Raw genomic sequence first — 18,161 nt, 5'->3', positions numbered from 1 at the left:
ATGTGTGCACGTGGGAAACCTCTAGAAATTAAGTGACAGCTGCAAAGGACCATGAGGTTAAAGAGCGAAAATTAAATCCCCAGACTGGAGCAATGGGGGTGAGAGATGCAGGAAAAAAAGTGGGTATGGCAACAATATATTCTCTCTCACCTACAGTATGTGCAAAAGCATCCTGAAAGGAAACCCTGTTGACGTTTGTGCCTTGCAGATATACTTGATAGTACACGTCAATTAGTCAGCTATTTGTGTTTGATGTCACTTTACTTTACTTTACACGAGCCAGTAATATATACCTTTATAGCAAAACATGCTATAAAAACATGAAAACTTGATGTACTTCAAGGATTTGAACACAATAAGTGTTTATTTTTTGTTCAAGTTTTTCATTAATGCATGATGCAGAAATAAGAAGGGCTTTTCACTGTAAAAGCATTGTGGCTAGAAATTATTCCCGGCTTTACTGACAAAGAAACGAATTAAGAATTAATACAAAAAAAGGACAATTTGTTTTATTTATGTAAAATGTCTTCATAATAATAACTTTCTAAATTTTACGACAGTGTGAAAGAGTCTGTACCACATTAACTAAATGTGACAGTGACAAACTGGCTCTTCCCTACTTATAAACACATGCTTGGCCGTCAGAGATGTGTCCAGTTAGCCTCCAGTCTTGGTACAGTCAAACGGTTTCCACCACTGTGCAAACTGCAACACCTTTTTCCTCTGGTCGTCAAAATTCTCTCTGATCAACTTCCTCCAGCGCCGTGGCTCAAGGTCCATCATGCCACCAACCACTTCCTGTGAAGGCAAGATAAAAATGTTATAACAGAAAAATACTATCGTGTGAAAAGTGGCCTTATTGTCATGTATTTTAGGAACTTCTTTGAACAAATTATTGCAATTTCTACGACATGATGGACGAGGCACAAAAGCCTCCATACACACACTGACCTTGCCAAAGTAATGGGGGAACTTTTGCTCATTTTCAATGACATGAGCGAACCCTCCCTGGAGTCCAAAGTCTACAGCAAAGTAGGGCAGACCACGAGGAACCTAGGAAGGAAACAGAAAAGTGAGGAAAGGATAATAAAATGATATATATGTATATGTATGTAACAAATAAATAAAGAGACAGTAAAATAAATAATAAATAATAGAAGAAAGGAGGGGGTTTGAGACAATAACATACAGAATGTCGGACGTCTTTCGTAGAGAGGTCAACAACCTTCTTGTTCATGGCCCATTCCTCATCACACTCCATAATAGCTTTCTGGAGACACACAGGAAACAGATGTAGGACTACACTTGACATGATATTTCACTCATCCCTGCAATAAGGGCCTCTTTGCAGTGGAGAGACAAAACAGATACAGACCTTAAAGTATATAGGAGCCATATCACCCAACTCCCGGGGCAGCGGGACACACTCTAGGACCATGTGTTGTCTTCTGCGTGGGTTCATGTGCGTTTCCATGAACACACAGTCCAGCTCCTGGGACTCAAACATGCGGACCAAAGTACGCCGGAATAGCTGAGGACAGCGGGAGAGTGACATTTCAGTCATTGTCATTGAATTTGGTTCTAGAGTCATTGTCACTGTAGGCTGGACAGAGTGGACATGGAAAACACGAGCGGCTGACCTGCATTTCTGACCAAACATCCTCATCCAGTCCGGTGGCAGAGCAGTGATGCTGGAGAGGACAGATAAGACAGTGTCCCTCTGTCATTGACACTCCTGCAGGAAGGCTCAGGTACACCTGGACACAACAGCACAAATACAAACTGTACATATCACAGACTTTTTACAGCTCATTTTTCTGACCAATATTTCAATTCATGAATTTTTTCCCAATTTAATCCAAAAAAAACATTTTCACAAAAATAAATGGCCAATTAAAAGTCAGATTTTGATAATAATGTAAAACAATCTCTTATTACAGCTTGAGAAATGTTATGATGATTTTGAACAGGATGCATTTGGGACTTAAAATGTTGTTCTGAAAAGGCTAAAAGCTGTGGGAAATAATGAATCATTTAAGTGCTGAATGAAGCTTCCTCGCCTCGTCACAAAACAGACTACACTCCCGATGCCTTACCTTGCTCCCTATTGCCACTATGAGGTGCTTCTGAAGCTCTTGACTGGTGAAGCAGTAATGACATTTCTCCAGAGAGGAAGCCAGCCTCCTACTCTCTCCGATGGCTCGGTTCCTCATCCTCTCCTCCTCCATCCCCTCACCCTCCCGCTGTGCTGCACTTGACACAAACATGTCATCCAGCGTGTAGTTGTCGCCGTCTGTCTTCCCCATCATCTGGGAGAGTCGAGTGGAAGAGCACAAGCGGCGGGGATGAGACCGCGTGCACGCCAGACGAATTTGCGAGGAAACGTGCAAGCGGAGACGTATATGTAGGAAAGAAGAGAGGATAAGGGAGACGGTGAGCAAAGTTTGACAGGCGTTTGGTGCCTTATTTGGCAAGAACACAAGTCATGTGTGGGACATTCAAGCAAATTAAGAAAACGTAGAAAAATAAAACATTCTAAACAATTTTCAATCCCATAAAAACTACAATAGTGAGACACCAACTGTTATTTAACAAACTCACTGATTGGTTTATGTAGGTGCTGATGCAATACTACTGGCTGTGCCATTTCATGTGTGTGTATGTGTGTGTGTGTGTAATATGCCTGGTCTGCACTGTATGTCGGTTGGTCTCCATGTGTTAACAATGTGAAGCAGGACAGAGCATTGACTCTGGTGTTTCTACGTCTGACGTTCATCACCATGGCGACCAGGCAACAGGTTGGGATCTGTGTGTATGTCAAAGAGCAAGAGAGGCAAGCATGGCTGGTGTGTGTGAGAGAGAGAGAGAGACTCCCTGTGTATAAGAAAGTGTGTGTGTGCGCGAGAGTGAAAATTGGATTAGTTTAGCGACAGTGTGGGAGGAAATGTGTGTGTGTGTAGCATGTGTGCATCGCACACAGGTGTCCATGGGCAGACACTTATTTTCAAAAGCCCACACATGCCACCACATGTACTCCCGCATTTGCATCTACTAATTAGGCACATTGAGTACAATGTTCATTGTAACAATAAATCAACATCCAGGTTTTGGACACGTTCGACTCAACCAACGAATAAATCTTCCACACATTTGGGGAAAGATGCTACAAAAAAATCAGTGTCTTCCATCTTGTATCTTGACAAGCAGTGGCTGTGAATATAACATAAAAATAGAAAGAAGGAGAAAGAAGAAGGAAAGAAGGCCTGTGGAAGATGGTGAATGGATGGGAGAAGACAAAATGAATACAGTCCTTGTTTAGAGTATTGTGTGTCCTGCAGGGCTGTGTAGTGGCAGGAATGTGGTGATACAGTAATAACAATGTAATCATATACAACATCAACTGTTTTCCTTGTCTAAACAGAGGAGTGGAAAGGGGAGAGAGTGTCGAATGGCTGAAATCTTGTGGACAGAAGCATAAATGCAACACAAAACCACAGTCAGGAATATTTCCATATTGAGGCAGCATTTCAAATAATTGATACAGTATCAAATCATGAAATATGGCTATATTTTAGTGTATCTATATACATTTACAACCCTAGCATCCAAAATTATTAGCAATGAAAGGTTTTACCCAAGACAAATGTAAACTAACATTTACTAACTAACAACATGGTTCTTTGGACCACAAAACACATGTAACAAAAATGTCATACAATTCATAATGTATAAATGCACAATTTGAAAGAACAAGACTTGAGCTGCTGTCATTAAAATAATAAAAAAAGAACATGGATTTCCCTCAGAGATTATTAATACACTTGGCTACATGCTGGCTAGTGAGTGAGGGCTTGTGTCGTGCCGTCTTGTGAGGAGTATGAATCATAACGTTCTGCTTAATATTTTTTAAGATAAATGTTATGGTCTGGTCAACAGTCTGTTGCTGAGAGACGATCAAAATTAACTAGTTTTATTATAAAACCAAGAAATGTCAGATGTATAATTCCATTCTTTCAATTTTTACATTTAAACAACAGATGATGGAGGGTTAGAGATGTAAAACTAAATAAAACTATTAAGAAAATGTAGAAGTGTAGTGTGATGCAGGAATGATAAGATGAAGCCAAGACAAAATACAGTTCCCTCTTTCTTTCGCTCTCTTGCAGATCATAAATCTATAGCTGTGATTAGTTGCGGTATTTATAGAGGCCCTGCCATGGTAACTGTAGATGTATTTTTAGTGTCATTCTTTGTTGGTGCAGAGTGTGTGTGTGTGTGTGTGCGTCTGTGTTCATATGCATATATGTTTATGAGTGATTGAGTGCTCACTCATAAACAGTGTTAGAAACAATATACACATATATATATATATATATATATATATATACACATACATACACATATATATATATACACATACATATATACATATACACACACATATATACACATATATATATATATGCACACACACTGTATATTATAACAACTATAAAAAATAGTTTAAGTTTAATCATTTTCAGTAGGCTGTTATTAATGAGGCGTGACAATGAGGACTGTTGAGGACTGCCTTGGTGGAGGTATGACCTCTTTTGAATGCTATTCTGTGCATTAATAAGCATTCAGTTACAGCTGAATTAATCCACTGTGATGTCTCCTGGCTAGGCTAACAGAGAGGTGTGCATCCAACACGTTCTGATTTATAAGCATGAGATCACTTATTCTGAACCATCATACCTTACCATACCTAGTTTCAGATGACATTTTAAGGTCCATAAGTTGTTTCATGTACTCTGGCCTTCATATTTAACCTATGGGCCCTCTGGTTCTGGCATTTTAATCATCACCAGGAGAAAAAGACTAAAACTCATGGAGAGACAGCGTTTTATCACTACAGCCCATGTTTATGGAGCGGCCATCCTGATGTTCTGAGGGTAGCAAAGAACTTTCTTTTTTTTCAAAAGCAAACTCAAGACCTGGCTTTTGATTAACTTTCTTTTACCCATTATTTTATTTATTTATCCATCTACTTTTTACTTTTCTTAACTCTTATTTTAGTACCGTACTTTTTAAATTGTAATCTCAGATTTGTTTTATTTTCATCCCTTAATTTTAGTACTTTTAATTCACAAATGTATGTTGTTTCCAACATGTATGAGTTGATTTACTTTATTTATTTAAGCTGCTTAAACTGCAGATAGTGAGTGTTATTAAATTTTTTTCTGGTATTATTTAATACTTACGAATGTAAATGTTTTAATGACAAAGAAAAAGGTGTTCCCCGATGAAAACTATTGAGTCAAAATATGTTGGTTTTAAACCATGAATTAATAAACTTCCACTTCCACTACATGGATTTCCTTCTCTCTGTTTCTTAAATGATGGCCTGGATACGTGATCCAAATTAGGCATGAGAAACTGCAACAACTTGACAAAAGCCAGAGTGAAAGCCAACTTCTTCCTCCACGTGCGTGTTAGCCAAACACAAGTACAAACAGTTCGGTCCTGCACAGATTCATTATTTTCAACCTAGTGGAACTAGTGTTTCCACATCAGACATTTTGTTTTCCTTTGGCCAGAGGTAACTGGCACAATGTCAAGTACAAACTCTGAGCTGTCAGAGTGAAGCAATGGCAGAGGTTGAGGGGACAACGAAAAAAATATTTCCAATTAAAGTAAATTTTCCTTGTTGCTAATACATGCAGCCTGGTTTCTTTGACTTTGAAACAGCACAAGTGAACATTTTTAACTCTTTTAAAAAAAAAAACAAAAAAAAAAAGTTGTCAGTTGTCAGTTGTCATGTATATTGTAAGCGAGGACAGTTGGTGAAACAGATGAGGACACAAGGGACATGGCAAGACGTAGATAGTTGATCTGCTGTGGCGACCCCTAAAGTGAAGGGAGACGCCGAAGGTAGAAGAGGAAACTCTTCAGTTGTTAAGAGTGTGAAAAACTTGACCCTTGTGATCGTAAGTGATAATTTTCTACGGTCACTATCTTTATTAGCGGTCACAACTTTTGTTCTGGTAATAACTACAATTCAAATGGCACTGCCAACTGAAATAGTTTTCCATTTCTTACCTTGGAAGCCATGCGAGAGTAGAGGGCATTCTGATCTTGAGCAGAGCTCATCTTCTCCCTTCGCACCATCTCCTGCAGACCAACATTGTCATCATCCTGGAAATAGCGCACGCGTTCTCCATCGGCATGGGTTTCAATCTGAATTTTTAAAAAAAGTAACAGAGTTACTTAACGTCTGCTGAATGCGGTGTGGAAGTGTGAGACAAGGATAGTGAACGAAAAAGGGGAGAACACGCTGAGTATAAGAGGACAAAAAAAGAATGAAATGTGAACAGATGATCAGACACAGAGTCTGATCATGAGTAAAAAGGGAAGACGGTATAGTAGGCTAGAACAAAAAAAAACACTTAAAATAACCAGTGTGTTGTACTGAGAGGTGTCTTATCATTTATATTAAAAATGTTTCAACTCTGAGAGGAATAAAGGCCCTACTATCATTACACACATACCCAACAACAAGGAACACATAGCAGAACACAATCCTAGGTAATATATATTTTTGACATGTGCATAGCAGCTGATTTTTCCTGGGCATTTTTCTTTTTCTCTGAGAACTTCTCGATCCCAGGTCGACTACAAGCTCTGCTGCTACATTCACACCACATCCCATCCCCCGCTCTCCTTACTGGTTTCGTTTTCCGTCGTCCTCCGTGGGGTTCATGTGTTCTAGAGGGGGCCTTGACTGGCCAGGCGCGACCGGAGTGATCTGTTCTAAACAGCAGGAGCTCCTGGTCTTCTGTGGATTGACCTGGTACCTGGAAACAGAAAATACAGCCAAATTTTGTATTGGTTTTGTTTTTTTTGGTTACGTCAGGCCCGATAAAATGAATTCCCAGAGGGTTAAACTATTCTTTCTTTAGTCTTTGAAGCATTAAACCTAATTAAAAACAAAACTCATGTCTGATTTAGTCCATTGTCTCCAACAAATGTCACTGGCCTCCATCACAGAGAGCCCTAAGGCACTAACCTCATTAAGGTCTGGAGTCTGAGTGTTTTAATTAGTCTTGTTACAAACTAACAACTGTCTTGTCAGGATGGACGGCATCGTTGATTGTGAATTAGTCTGCTTTTAGACGTCTACTAAAAAACAGGGCTCAATCGAATTTAAGAATAATCAGATTTGCAGTTTAAAAGACGAAATGTTTTGGAAAAAAACACAGATTTAGACTGATTTCACATTTTTTAAAATGATAAACATAATTGTGTAGGGTCATCTGGATGATTTAATTAAATGTTTTACAGACTTTCTTGGGGAACCTTTGAAAAAAAAAACTTCATTTGGAAGAGTGAATGGGTTCTTTTTAATATTCAGGCAAAACTGTAGCGCTCAACACAGGTCTGTGCTTTTTCAAAAGGGGCATGCTTATTATGAGGAGCTGAAAACTGTATCCTGCCATTTTATGCAGTACTTTTAATTAAATATTTTTTTGTCGGAATATAGATTAAATTGGGTAAAAAACAAAAATAGTCTTATGTGACCACAGCCAGTGTCTGATTGGACTGCCTATAAAAGACAGGACTTAGACAGACATGGTGGAAGCAGCAGAGAATGACAGACTGTTAGAGGAAAGAAAGACACAGTCAGACGGACTTGTCAGAAAAATATGACAGGAGAATGTTTCTTCACTCCAGTTGGCACAGTAAACTGATATGAGGCTACACAGACACACACAAAGAGAAAAGTCAATCAAACCAGTGAATGATGAAGAGAAGTCAAAAGGTTTCCATGATAAGACAGATTGGAAGATTCTCAAATGAGTGCACATCAAGGACACTCATCTTTAAGAGGGCCAAAGTACCTCTCAGCTGATAAGTGCACTAAAACCTACAAATTACAATATTTCCTCTACAACTGTATGGAGGATTTCACCCTAGTCTCTTTATTTGGACAGGACAACTTTACTGGGGATGAATTTGGACAAACATACAAATGATGATATATACAGGTTATATAAATAACCTGTATATCATAGCCTGCTTTCCTGCTTGTTAATAAATCTCTGAAGAGAGTCTGCTTATTTCAGAAGCACGTCACCATCCATTTATGCGTGTGCTGAGGTATCAGGGCACATAAATTGCTTGAAAGACTTATTTGTTACAGACAGAGAGGTATTCATACTCTCTCTGTTGTTTTTCAAACATACGCATATACACAACAGGGCACACTGAGAGTTGCAATCCCTTAAGGACATTTGCCCCAAGAATGATCTTCTAGAACATCAAACAGAGTTGTTTTTATATAGAAAAACAAAAAAACTACTTGAAAACTTGTTTGTGAGGCTCTTTTCTTGCCTGCTGCATGATGTGAGAGATGGATGTTGCATTATGTGCATGCTCTGTGTATGTGTGTTCATGTCTATAAGGACAACTTAAAAGGTTGTTTTAGGGGTTAAAACATGGTTTTAGGTTATTATAAGCTTAGGGTTAGAATTGAGTATAGATTAGGGTTAGGTTAAAGATTAGGTTTAGGGATTTAGGCTAGGGAATGCATTATGTCTACGAGAGTTCTTATTAACGATCCTGTACAAGAATGTGTGTGAGGGTTCTTGTGTACTCTCATACTCATTCATTGACCCATCTATGTGTGCAATTTAGCACGTGATTGTGTGTGTGTGTGTGTGCGTGTGTAGAAAGCTTTTAATAGAAATATTTAGGAGGGAATTGGAACTTTGTGGTCATTTTGATTACTCTATTTTGAGGTGCAGTTGAGTGTTAAATTAGTTTTGTTATCATTAAAAAAAAAAGTGTATATCTAATACTGTGGCTCCCTTCCGTCACACTAAAACACTCAATGTGTAATTAATGTACAAGACTTACAGAGAGAGCCTACAGACCTGGTTTGATTTATCCGCTTCAACTTTCTTCTTCTGGGCAGCTTGATTTTCTTTGGCTCTCCGTGCTGCATCCAGCTGTGACTTTAGTTTCTCAACCACGGCCTGAAACACACAAATACACAAACACATGTACATATATTTGTGATTAACACTTTAATAATAACAATTAAATGACTGCACTGTATGTATACAGTATATATATATACACTGTATGTATAAATATATATATATATATATGTAGCATCACCATCAAGCTTTATCTAAAGTCTATATAAAGCTGAATATTCTCAAAGATTTGCATTTTTTCCCAGAAAATGTTATTCAGCAGTTGTCTGATAAAAGAGGCTTTTTGAGGTTATACACAGTGTGTAACTGAAAAATTATGCAGGGCTGTGAGAAAAAAAAGTGTACATACACACAGAGAAGCTCTTAAGCCATATGCTGTGGCAGATATTAATACCTTTACGTACAGAGCATTAAAGTGCCTGATGGTTAAATGCACTCAACAGGCACTACATCTCTCACATACACACACACACACAAAAAGATTTGGGAATACAGGTCTGATTGCTTTGTCGTGTAGGGAGATGCTGACTGTCAGGATTTCACCACTTAGTACTAAAGGTGTGAATGTGTGTATCTAAGTGTGAGTGAAAGTGTGTGCTTGTCGGTCAGCCTTTTGACACATGGGCAGTTAAGTGCACAGATCAATAAAGACAATAAATTGGTGGATCCCCTGATGGGCAGTTAAATCTATGCAAGGGCTACAAAGAAAGGTGCTGAAGAAAAAGGAATCGGTCCCCTTTAAAGCTGAAGTTCACAAATAGTTACTGAATTTGCCTGTACATCGAATAGTGAATAAGATTTGTAGCTTTTTTAGATTTACAAAAACTTGTTTGGTTGGAGTCAATACCTTTTACCCATTTATGCACAATATCTCTGAAGCTTGTACACAACTAACAATTTAAATCGAAAACTCTAAAAGTAAATCAAAGTTATGTATGAACTAAAAGACACTTTGCGGATTTTATGATTGAACAGTTGTGATGACATTTTTATGGACTAAATAAATACTTCTGGGTGTTACACTAAAACTCGTGAAAAGGTTGTTGTTTATTTAGCCAAGTTTAACACCTGACAACATGTGTAAGTACCACGTTATTTCAGCAGAGTCTCGAAAGCTCACTGCAATCTAAACACTTAAGAAACTCAATATATTTGTCATTTCATCAGCAGATTAACCAGCAGAGTAAATTCAATCAGAGGTAGTAGAGACTCACAGTAACATAATGATAACCGACTCACCGTTTTGCCCCTGAGCTCTGCTTTCAGCATCTCGCTTGCCAGTCTGTTCATCTCTTCTTCTGAAAGCAAAGGAGCCTCCTCTTCCTCACTTTCACTCTCACTTCTGTGGGAACACAAGAGGGTGCTTAAAGGGCAGTGCAAAAGCAAAAAGAAAATCAAACATTTTCTCATATTAATATTTGGGCCAGTTGGACATAATATAATGTCCCTTTTTCAGGTTTTTTCCAGTTATTTTCCTGCATTTAAACTCATCCTTACCCTCGCTCCCTGGTAATGATCCCAAAAACCTATTTTTAATATAATTCCAATACTTAGTTGTTTTCTTCTGAGCTCTTACAGTGTTTATGTGTGATGATTCATTGGAGTCTTAATGCCCTAAAGAAATCATCATAGCTTTGCCTGTGAGATTCTGAACTGCAGTTTGGAACGCATCGTTCTAGGCTATTACACTTCTCATGGCCTCATTTCACTCTGCTGCCACACTGCAGGCTCATTTCATGCTGCAGGGGTTCCGCATGCTGGTTTACCCAAACAACTTAGCCTAATGAGGCAAAGCACAGAATTAAGACGACTATACAAAGCAGTGATACTGCGACATCTGGCCCACAATGCTGCTATAAGTAGGACTGCCATGCAAACATGTCAGATGTTGATGTTATCTTTTCGACTCTGTTTCAAAGAGTTTCTCTGCCACCTGTGTGATGGTTTTGAATGTTTTGTATACTACATCATACTACAGGGAACAGGGGTTGAAATCAGCATGTATGAAAGGAATGATGAGATGAGATGACCAAGAGACGAGCAATAACATAGTGAAATTAGCAATAAGCTGTATTTGTATCACAAATTGTATTGTATTGAGACAAATGACAGATGATGTATTAGTTACAGACTCAGAGCTAATATGAAGTAGACTTAAAAACAAATAAGGACATTTGAGAGTTTTTAAAGGTCCATTCAAAATAATCAGTTCATCAATCACATGACTAGAATGACAAAGATTAATGGAGGGGATTTATGTAAGAACATCTCTGATATAGCTGAGATAAAAATATATGAACATGATATATTAAAATATTATATTAAAAATCTTAAAACCTTGGTGTCGTCACATCAGCTGCGTCACCATGTGTGCCATCTTGAGGAGCATTTACAGATTTCCCAGGATCTTTCTCCTGATGAGGTTTTTCAAAGTGCTCAGATTCATGGGCTGGTTTGCTGCTCCTCTTCCAGGCTGCAGCACCAGTGTCAGGTGGACCAGAGTCTTCATCATCAGACGTGGGTTTCAGGAATCCTGAGGCTTGCCGAACTGGAGGACAACGCTCTGGTGAAGCACAACAAAGACACGTAATGGGTTTGAAGGCTCTTGGTATGTTCGACTGTGTACAATAACATAAGACTTATTTTCATATTTACAAAACAAAGATTAGAAATTCGACTTTTAGCAAAGATTAAAAGGTAAAAACTGCACATTAGCCCACATGAACAACGACTCAATGCAGCCATTGGTGTTCAAAGCAAAATGTAGTTTACTTTTGCAAGATTTATCTCACTCTGACATGGATCAGAAAAGGCATCGACATCAACCCACCTTCACCATGGTCATCATCTTCCAAGGGTTTCAAGAAGCGACCTTTTAGTGAACCAAGAGTAAGGGAACGCTGACTCCAAGACGACGACGGCGACAATGATGATGATGATGATGATGATATGCTGGGTTTGTCTCGTTTTCTATTAATTTCCTCATCTTCTCTGTCCCTCTCCCCATCTCTCCCCACACTTTCCCTGTCTCTTCGGTCCCTTTCCCTGTCTCTTCCCTCCCGTTCCCTGTCTCTATCATTTCCCACCCTTTCCCTGTCTCTATCTCTTCCCTCCCTTTCCCGGTCTCCATCTCTATCCCTGTGTCTGTCCCTGTCCTTCTCTTTATACCCGTTTTCATCTAGACCTCTCTCTTCTCCTCCCCCTTGATATCCGTCCCTGTCCCTCGCTCCCTCCCTTCGCCTTCCTGCACGGTATCGCTCTATATCTTGGGGTGACAAGTCTCTTTCACTTTCATTTCTTCTCCACCGGCCTCCGTCTTCCACATCTCCCTCTTTTTTCCTCCATCTCTCTCTGGTGCTTCTTGATTGGCCATCTCCCTCTCCTCGTCCTCCTCTTCTTCCTGTCCCCCTTCCATAAACAGCTTCCTCAGCTTCATCAAGTTTCTGCTGAAATTCTTTCATTGACTTTGAAGTGACAAACAAAAAGAGACAACATTAACATACTTGAACACAACTTCATTCATTTAACCTAAATAGTATTCAGCATAATTTGTGCCCGCCCAACTTGCATGCCAACATGTGAGCGAGTGCCAGTGTGTCATCAGTTCTCACTCCATATCTCTCAGCCACCACATCACTGAGGCTACGCTGCTGCCTCTCTGCCTGCTCCTTCATCCTCTGGTAGCTCTTCCTCAACCAGCCCAGGCCTCCATCATTAACTACAGGACCTGCAATAATGGAGGGAGCAAAAGGGTTAAATCAAAGCTATTACAAAAAACATCCCCAGTCCTTGGTGTTACTCATAGTTTGCATATTGACTTTGGCAATGACTCAAAAATAAAAAGTAAATACATTAATATAAAACCATGTTAATCAAGTGCCACTTCACTGACAAATGTTACTATGATATTAATATTGAAAGAAACCTAGACGATAAGGAAGAGGATCACAACATGGACATGAAGACATTAAGACTAAAATATTCATCCAATTCCACATTAAAGCTTCTTTAATACAGAAAAAAATACTTTTCCTGAGTGACTGGTCCCTGTTAACAGAACAAAAAAATATGTCTGAAGCCAGCAGATAGGAATTGAGAAACAACAGGAAAAGAGAGAAGAGCAGGGATAAGACTGGATTGAAATGAGCAGTCGGACCAATTTGAGCTGCATGCCTTTTTCCATTTGATAACTGACATAACTTAAAGCTTTGAAATTACACCTTCGAGTCATATTTCTCTGTATCAACAGTGGATTTCCATGTGTGCATGGATATAAGTAAAATAACATCTATTCTGAGACATTATTTTTTTACACAGCTCAATAATAATAATCCCATTGACTTGGCTTACCTTTGTTTACTGCAGTACTAGCCTTCTCCTCTGGGGGCAGACCAGTTCCTCCATTCTTCCAGTATGGGTTTAGTTCCAATTTGTGTAATCCGGCCTGCGGAAAACACACACATGCAAATTTAAGTACATCTGAAATAAAATGTCAGCAAAAAGTGAACATGCAAAAGACACCTTTTAGCAGCGGGGACACAGTTTTTATAAAAACAAGTATAAAAGCAAAAACAAACTTTTTTTGCAAACTCAGATTTAATCAGAAATGGAAACAAAATGTGATGCTGTATAAATTAGAGTTTATAATCTCTGCCAAAGCCCAAACCGAGATTTACCGCCACCTTCCTCAGGCTTGTGATCATATTTGCCAATCACATAGTTTTTTGCTGATAGCCCTAAAACTGTGTTGTCAGAACAGCACATCACCTGCGCTCTCTTGTCTCCTCTGTGACTCGCGGCGACTTTTTTGGTCAGCTGTGATGCGTTCACTGATGCTTGGAAAAATCCACTCGGTAACTCTCGCTCTTGTCTCCTCTCACAGCATTGCACATACATATACACTTGTCCTGTCTCTAATATTACTAGGGACAATCGGGTTTTTTCCAAATTTTGGTAGGGACATGTCCCCAATGTCCATAAGCAAACCCATGCCCTTTAATCGGCCGGGCCAGGGCAGAGTCAAACAGAACATTAAAAAGAAAAACAAACAACCTGTTCAATGGCCTGAGCTTTTGCCCTCTCCTCTTCTTTCTGGCGTTCTTTCTCAGCCCTCTTATCAGCTGTGGAAGTGGTCTTCATAGCCAGGAAGTCAAAGGTCATCCATTCATCCCTCTATTAAACAGAGACAAGACCAAAAAAAAACAGATTCAAGTACACATGCACAAAAGAGAATCAAGCATTTATCATTCTGAAACTTCTATGTGATAAAGAATTGCTCCAGGTGACATGTGTCAGAATGTACAAAACTTCTTCAAATTCTCTGTTGACCAGGAAAAGCAAACACAAAAACAGGTGATCTGCCATATTAACAGAACCATCCTGAATCAAAACCAAACCACACATAAGAATGGAAAGATAACTGATAGGCTAGAAAACTTTGTGGTGACTTCATACTTTCTTTGGATTATCCAGCGTCCAAGGAATTGGAAAAAATGCTTTACCTGAACAGTCTGAGCTGGGCTGAGGTTGCTCTCTGAAGGCTTGGACTCATTGGAAACCTGCCATGGTTTAGCAGCTTTTGTCTGGGGCTGAACCTCAACCCACTCCTCCCTAGAGTCCTGACAGAGAGAGAGACAGAAATAGAGGGGGCGCGAGGGAAAGAGACAGAGAGGGAGAAACAGATTATCATATCAAAACAAAGGATGAGAATATAATAAACAAAGGGTGAGAATCAAAGCTGAAATTTAAAAGCCACCATTGCTGTAAAATTAAAAATTCATGGGGAATGGTTGATTAATTATAGATTATGATCTACCAAGCATAAATTTCAATCAACAATAGCCCTGTGAAATTTAAGCCACTTATAAACGATTTTACTTTTACTTGGTAATAACGTTTATCATTAAATCAAGACCTAATGAGATGTGCAACCTTACAGATAACAACTGCTGACACAGACTTTTTGATGGGTGTTGTGGGAGATCTATCAATTTACCTCTGAGCTGTCACTCGAGCCATCTTCTGCCTCCACCGTCTTCTTCTCCTTCTTGGCCTTCTTCTTCTTCTCCTTTTTCTTTTTGGATTTCTTCTCTTTCCTCTTCTTGCCCTTCTCGTCCTATAGGTAGATTCAGATTCTATGAATTACATTTTAATATACTGTTTGTAATTAAGATATTGAGGTGTGCACATGAAAATCATGAATAACAATTTTCTTCAGTGTTTTATTTTGCATCTATCAAGGTCTTGTTTCTTCCCTGGATAATTACTTTAATGTAAAATCCTAATTGCAAAAGAATTAATGTAAAAGTATAAATAAATGATAATACAAATAGACATTACTGTCACTGGAGACAGTGTGGAACAAGTGTATTATGCTGTAAACTGGCAACACATTCCCCAACTTTAAATCATGTCACTTCCAACGAGACCTAGGGGGCAAGAAAACAAACCACGTGTCTGCTTCAGCTCAACATCTACATAAATCACAGGATACCAGGAGACCATCTGAAAACATAGGCTGTGACTGTGGGGTGTCCGTTCATTCAATAATGTAAGGTTTGAAATGATGCGACTACCTGAGAAAACAAGATTAATTAATTAACCATAATTGTTTCATGCGTGTGATATTTTAAACATATACAAATAATACTTTAAAATTTAAATAGTAAAATATAATTATATCAGTGTTGTTGAGATTCTATATATACAACCAAACAATGAAAGGGGGAGGTTCTCTTTAAAGGAGAGGTTTGTACCACTCAATTTGATATCTCAAATGTTAACACTAATGAGTGAAATCAGCGATTCAGTGAGTCATAGGGGATATCGCTCCAGTCTGTCACTGAGCTGTGTAGCCACATGCGCATTCAAGCTTGTAGGGGGCCTGGCTTTGGCAAAAGCAGCGGAGAAAAGGGGCAGGAGTTGATGTTTGTTTTTCATTATACAGCCTGCTCTTGTGAGCTTTTCCTGAATTGTGGATGCCGCCTTTAATATACTTTTCATACACTGCCTTATTTTACTGTATCCACAACTTAAAGTAAATAAAATAAAGCATCTTACTTCCACTATATGTTGTAGCCTCTCGTTGACCTCAGGGAGCATCCAAGTGTCCTCCCCTCTCTGCCTCTTCAGCTCTTTTTTCCTCTCTTCTCTCTCATACTGCTGCTTGGCCTTGGTGACAGGAGGGATAAAAGGGACATAATTCAAATAGAATGCAAGTATTACAATTCAAAGAACACGTACATTTAAATTTTCAAACATAAGCATCTACTGCAATTTTAATATAGTGTCAAGCTGGACTGATTCTCAGATGCTGTTGTAAAATTGGGATTTTAGTTCTTGATTTTTTGTTCAATGTGTTGTCACTAAAGGAGATTAGGGTACATCATGACAAATTCAATTTCACCTCAGAGACAGTCCACAGACTGAGCCGAGTAGACTAGAACAACTAGCACAAAAAGCTATTAAAGGTAAAGAAGAACAGAGAGATAAAGAAATATTTACAATGTGGGTGTTACCTAGTAAAAAAGGAGCATACTATACTTCAAAATATTGTTGTATTATGAAGTATGTGGTATATTGTTCTTGAATGCCTTTTTGGCATTTCAATAAGCAATCTAAAGAAGAACATAATGGATTATAAAAATGGAGACATAAAATATTTAAGACATTTAAGCATCAATATGCATTTTAGCTTTACAATTATCTTTGCATACAATGGCTGTGACGTTATGTACTATTCAAACACAGGATAAAATCAGACATGTGAGCCGTGATGATAACGTCTTCTCAACCTTTATTGCACATCTCAAGAAGACAGTGTCTGCTGTGAGTAAGTCTATGTTTGATTGACATGTAAACAAAGCTGCACAGCAAAAGCACTGATGGAAAATTGTGTGTGCATACAGCGAGTGATTCCAACGAGCCCTGTCCTTATGTTTACACTGGGCACCGTGGACAGCTGCGACTATAACATAAAACACCGCTCCAGCAGGTCTCTTATCTGCCTCGGTCAGAAGTGTTTATCCCCTAACTCACTGCCTCCGCTTGTCCACGAACTCATTATAACGCCAATGTGAAGACTCACGAGTACGCCAAGCTTTACGAGACACGTGGGAATAAACACACACGCCAATGTATTAACACAAATAAGGACAAGCGTGAACCATAAGAAATATCCTCCTTCTCTTAAGCGTGCGTTACCTGCTAGTCAACCTAGCATGTTAGCTTTGATCCGGTCCGTGAACTCATCGCTGACGACACTATCAACACCAAACCTAGATTTACAGACGGCGCTGTTGTTTTCACTCTACATAGTTCATACCTTTTCCAGCACATCTTGTCGGGCCTGTCGTTTATTGTGTTTTCTTTCGTCGATACCGCTCGTACTTTCGAAATTCACTCCGTACGACGCCATGACGCCGACGTAAATGTTTTGTTAAGTGTCGCAAAACTGCAGCAGTTTACGGCAACTGCTCATTTGTGGTTATTGTAGTCAGGTAAAAAAAATGAACAAAAAGACTTGGAAGTGCATTGAAGATGAGACTGATGTGACGAGAGGAAGAACCCAGAAGGATTATAGAACGAGAATGAGGATAAAAGAACGAGGAGAACTTTGAACTGTGATAAAGAACGTAATTAGGGACTTTGAATTTGGATAAACATTGTGATCAGTGGCATGCACAGACATTTGGAAGGGCAGGGGCGATTGCATCACTTTTCTCCACTAAATGTTTTAATTTGATATTTTGCGTTAGAGGCCACAAATTAATGGCAGCCATTAGAGCACTTCCTCCTGTTTACGCCACTCTAGAGGGTACTTAAATGTGTGTCTTGTGACTCAAGAGGGCACTTCAGTGTGCAGTGTTTTTGTCCAGCAGAGCACCAGCGGGGGGGATTGTGACATGTTTAGCAACTTAGAAAGAGCTAAGCCAGCCTACATCCACAGAAGATATCTGCTTAGTTCTCCAAGATGTTTGGAACAACCTACCTGCCAGGTTCTTTCAAAAACTGCATGCAAGTGCTCCTAGAAGAATTGATGCTGTTTTAAAGGCAAAGGATGGTCACACCATATTGATTTGATTCTATTTTTTTCTGTTAGCTCATTCTGCATTTTATAAATTGATGACGAAAAAAAATGAATAATTACAATATGCTTATATTTCTGAATGCATTCTTACT

At 39.0% G+C, this 18,161-nt stretch overlaps 1 protein-coding gene across 1 annotated transcript; it reads right to left on the bottom strand.

Moving 5' to 3' along the window:
• Positions 1–345: 345 nt before the first annotated feature.
• On the bottom strand, positions 346–17,435 carry cwf19l2 (CWF19 like cell cycle control factor 2). Its single transcript, XM_044032611.1, has 19 exons — positions 17,305–17,435; positions 16,041–16,151; positions 14,977–15,096; positions 14,483–14,599; positions 14,034–14,153; positions 13,332–13,425; positions 12,593–12,708; positions 11,812–12,445; positions 11,319–11,544; positions 10,221–10,323; positions 8,916–9,017; positions 6,708–6,836; positions 6,082–6,219; positions 2,097–2,309; positions 1,641–1,757; positions 1,376–1,531; positions 1,190–1,270; positions 952–1,053; positions 346–798 (listed from the first exon to the last, which is right to left on the bottom strand). The coding sequence occupies exons 1-19, from the start codon at positions 17,395–17,397 to the stop codon at positions 658–660; spliced, it is 2,913 nt and encodes a 970-aa protein (XP_043888546.1). The 5' UTR covers positions 17,398–17,435; the 3' UTR covers positions 346–657.
• Between the last annotated feature and the right edge of the window lie 726 nt (positions 17,436–18,161).

Source organism: Solea senegalensis, linkage group LG8, assembly GCF_019176455.1.
Source record: "Solea senegalensis isolate Sse05_10M linkage group LG8, IFAPA_SoseM_1, whole genome shotgun sequence".
Taxonomy (NCBI): Eukaryota; Metazoa; Chordata; class Actinopteri; order Pleuronectiformes; family Soleidae; genus Solea; species Solea senegalensis.
The sequence above is the reverse complement of the archived record's forward strand: the minus strand, read 5'-3'. Positions and strand labels throughout refer to the sequence as shown.

What these genes read in the sequence shown, in the direction of transcription:
- cwf19l2 (XM_044032611.1), bottom strand. Translation starts at nt 17,397, where the DNA reads ATGGCGTCGTACGGAGTGAATTTCGAAAGTACGAGCGGTATCGACGAA. An exon ending in TGGTGGCTGAGAGATATGGA is followed by an intron (nt 12,446 to 12,592) that starts GTGAGAACTGAT and finishes GTCACTTCAAAG; the next exon opens with TCAATGAAAGAATTTCAGCA. An exon ending in TGGCTCCTATATACTTTAAG is followed by an intron (nt 1,271 to 1,375) that starts GTCTGTATCTGT and finishes GTGTGTCTCCAG; the next exon opens with AAAGCTATTATGGAGTGTGA.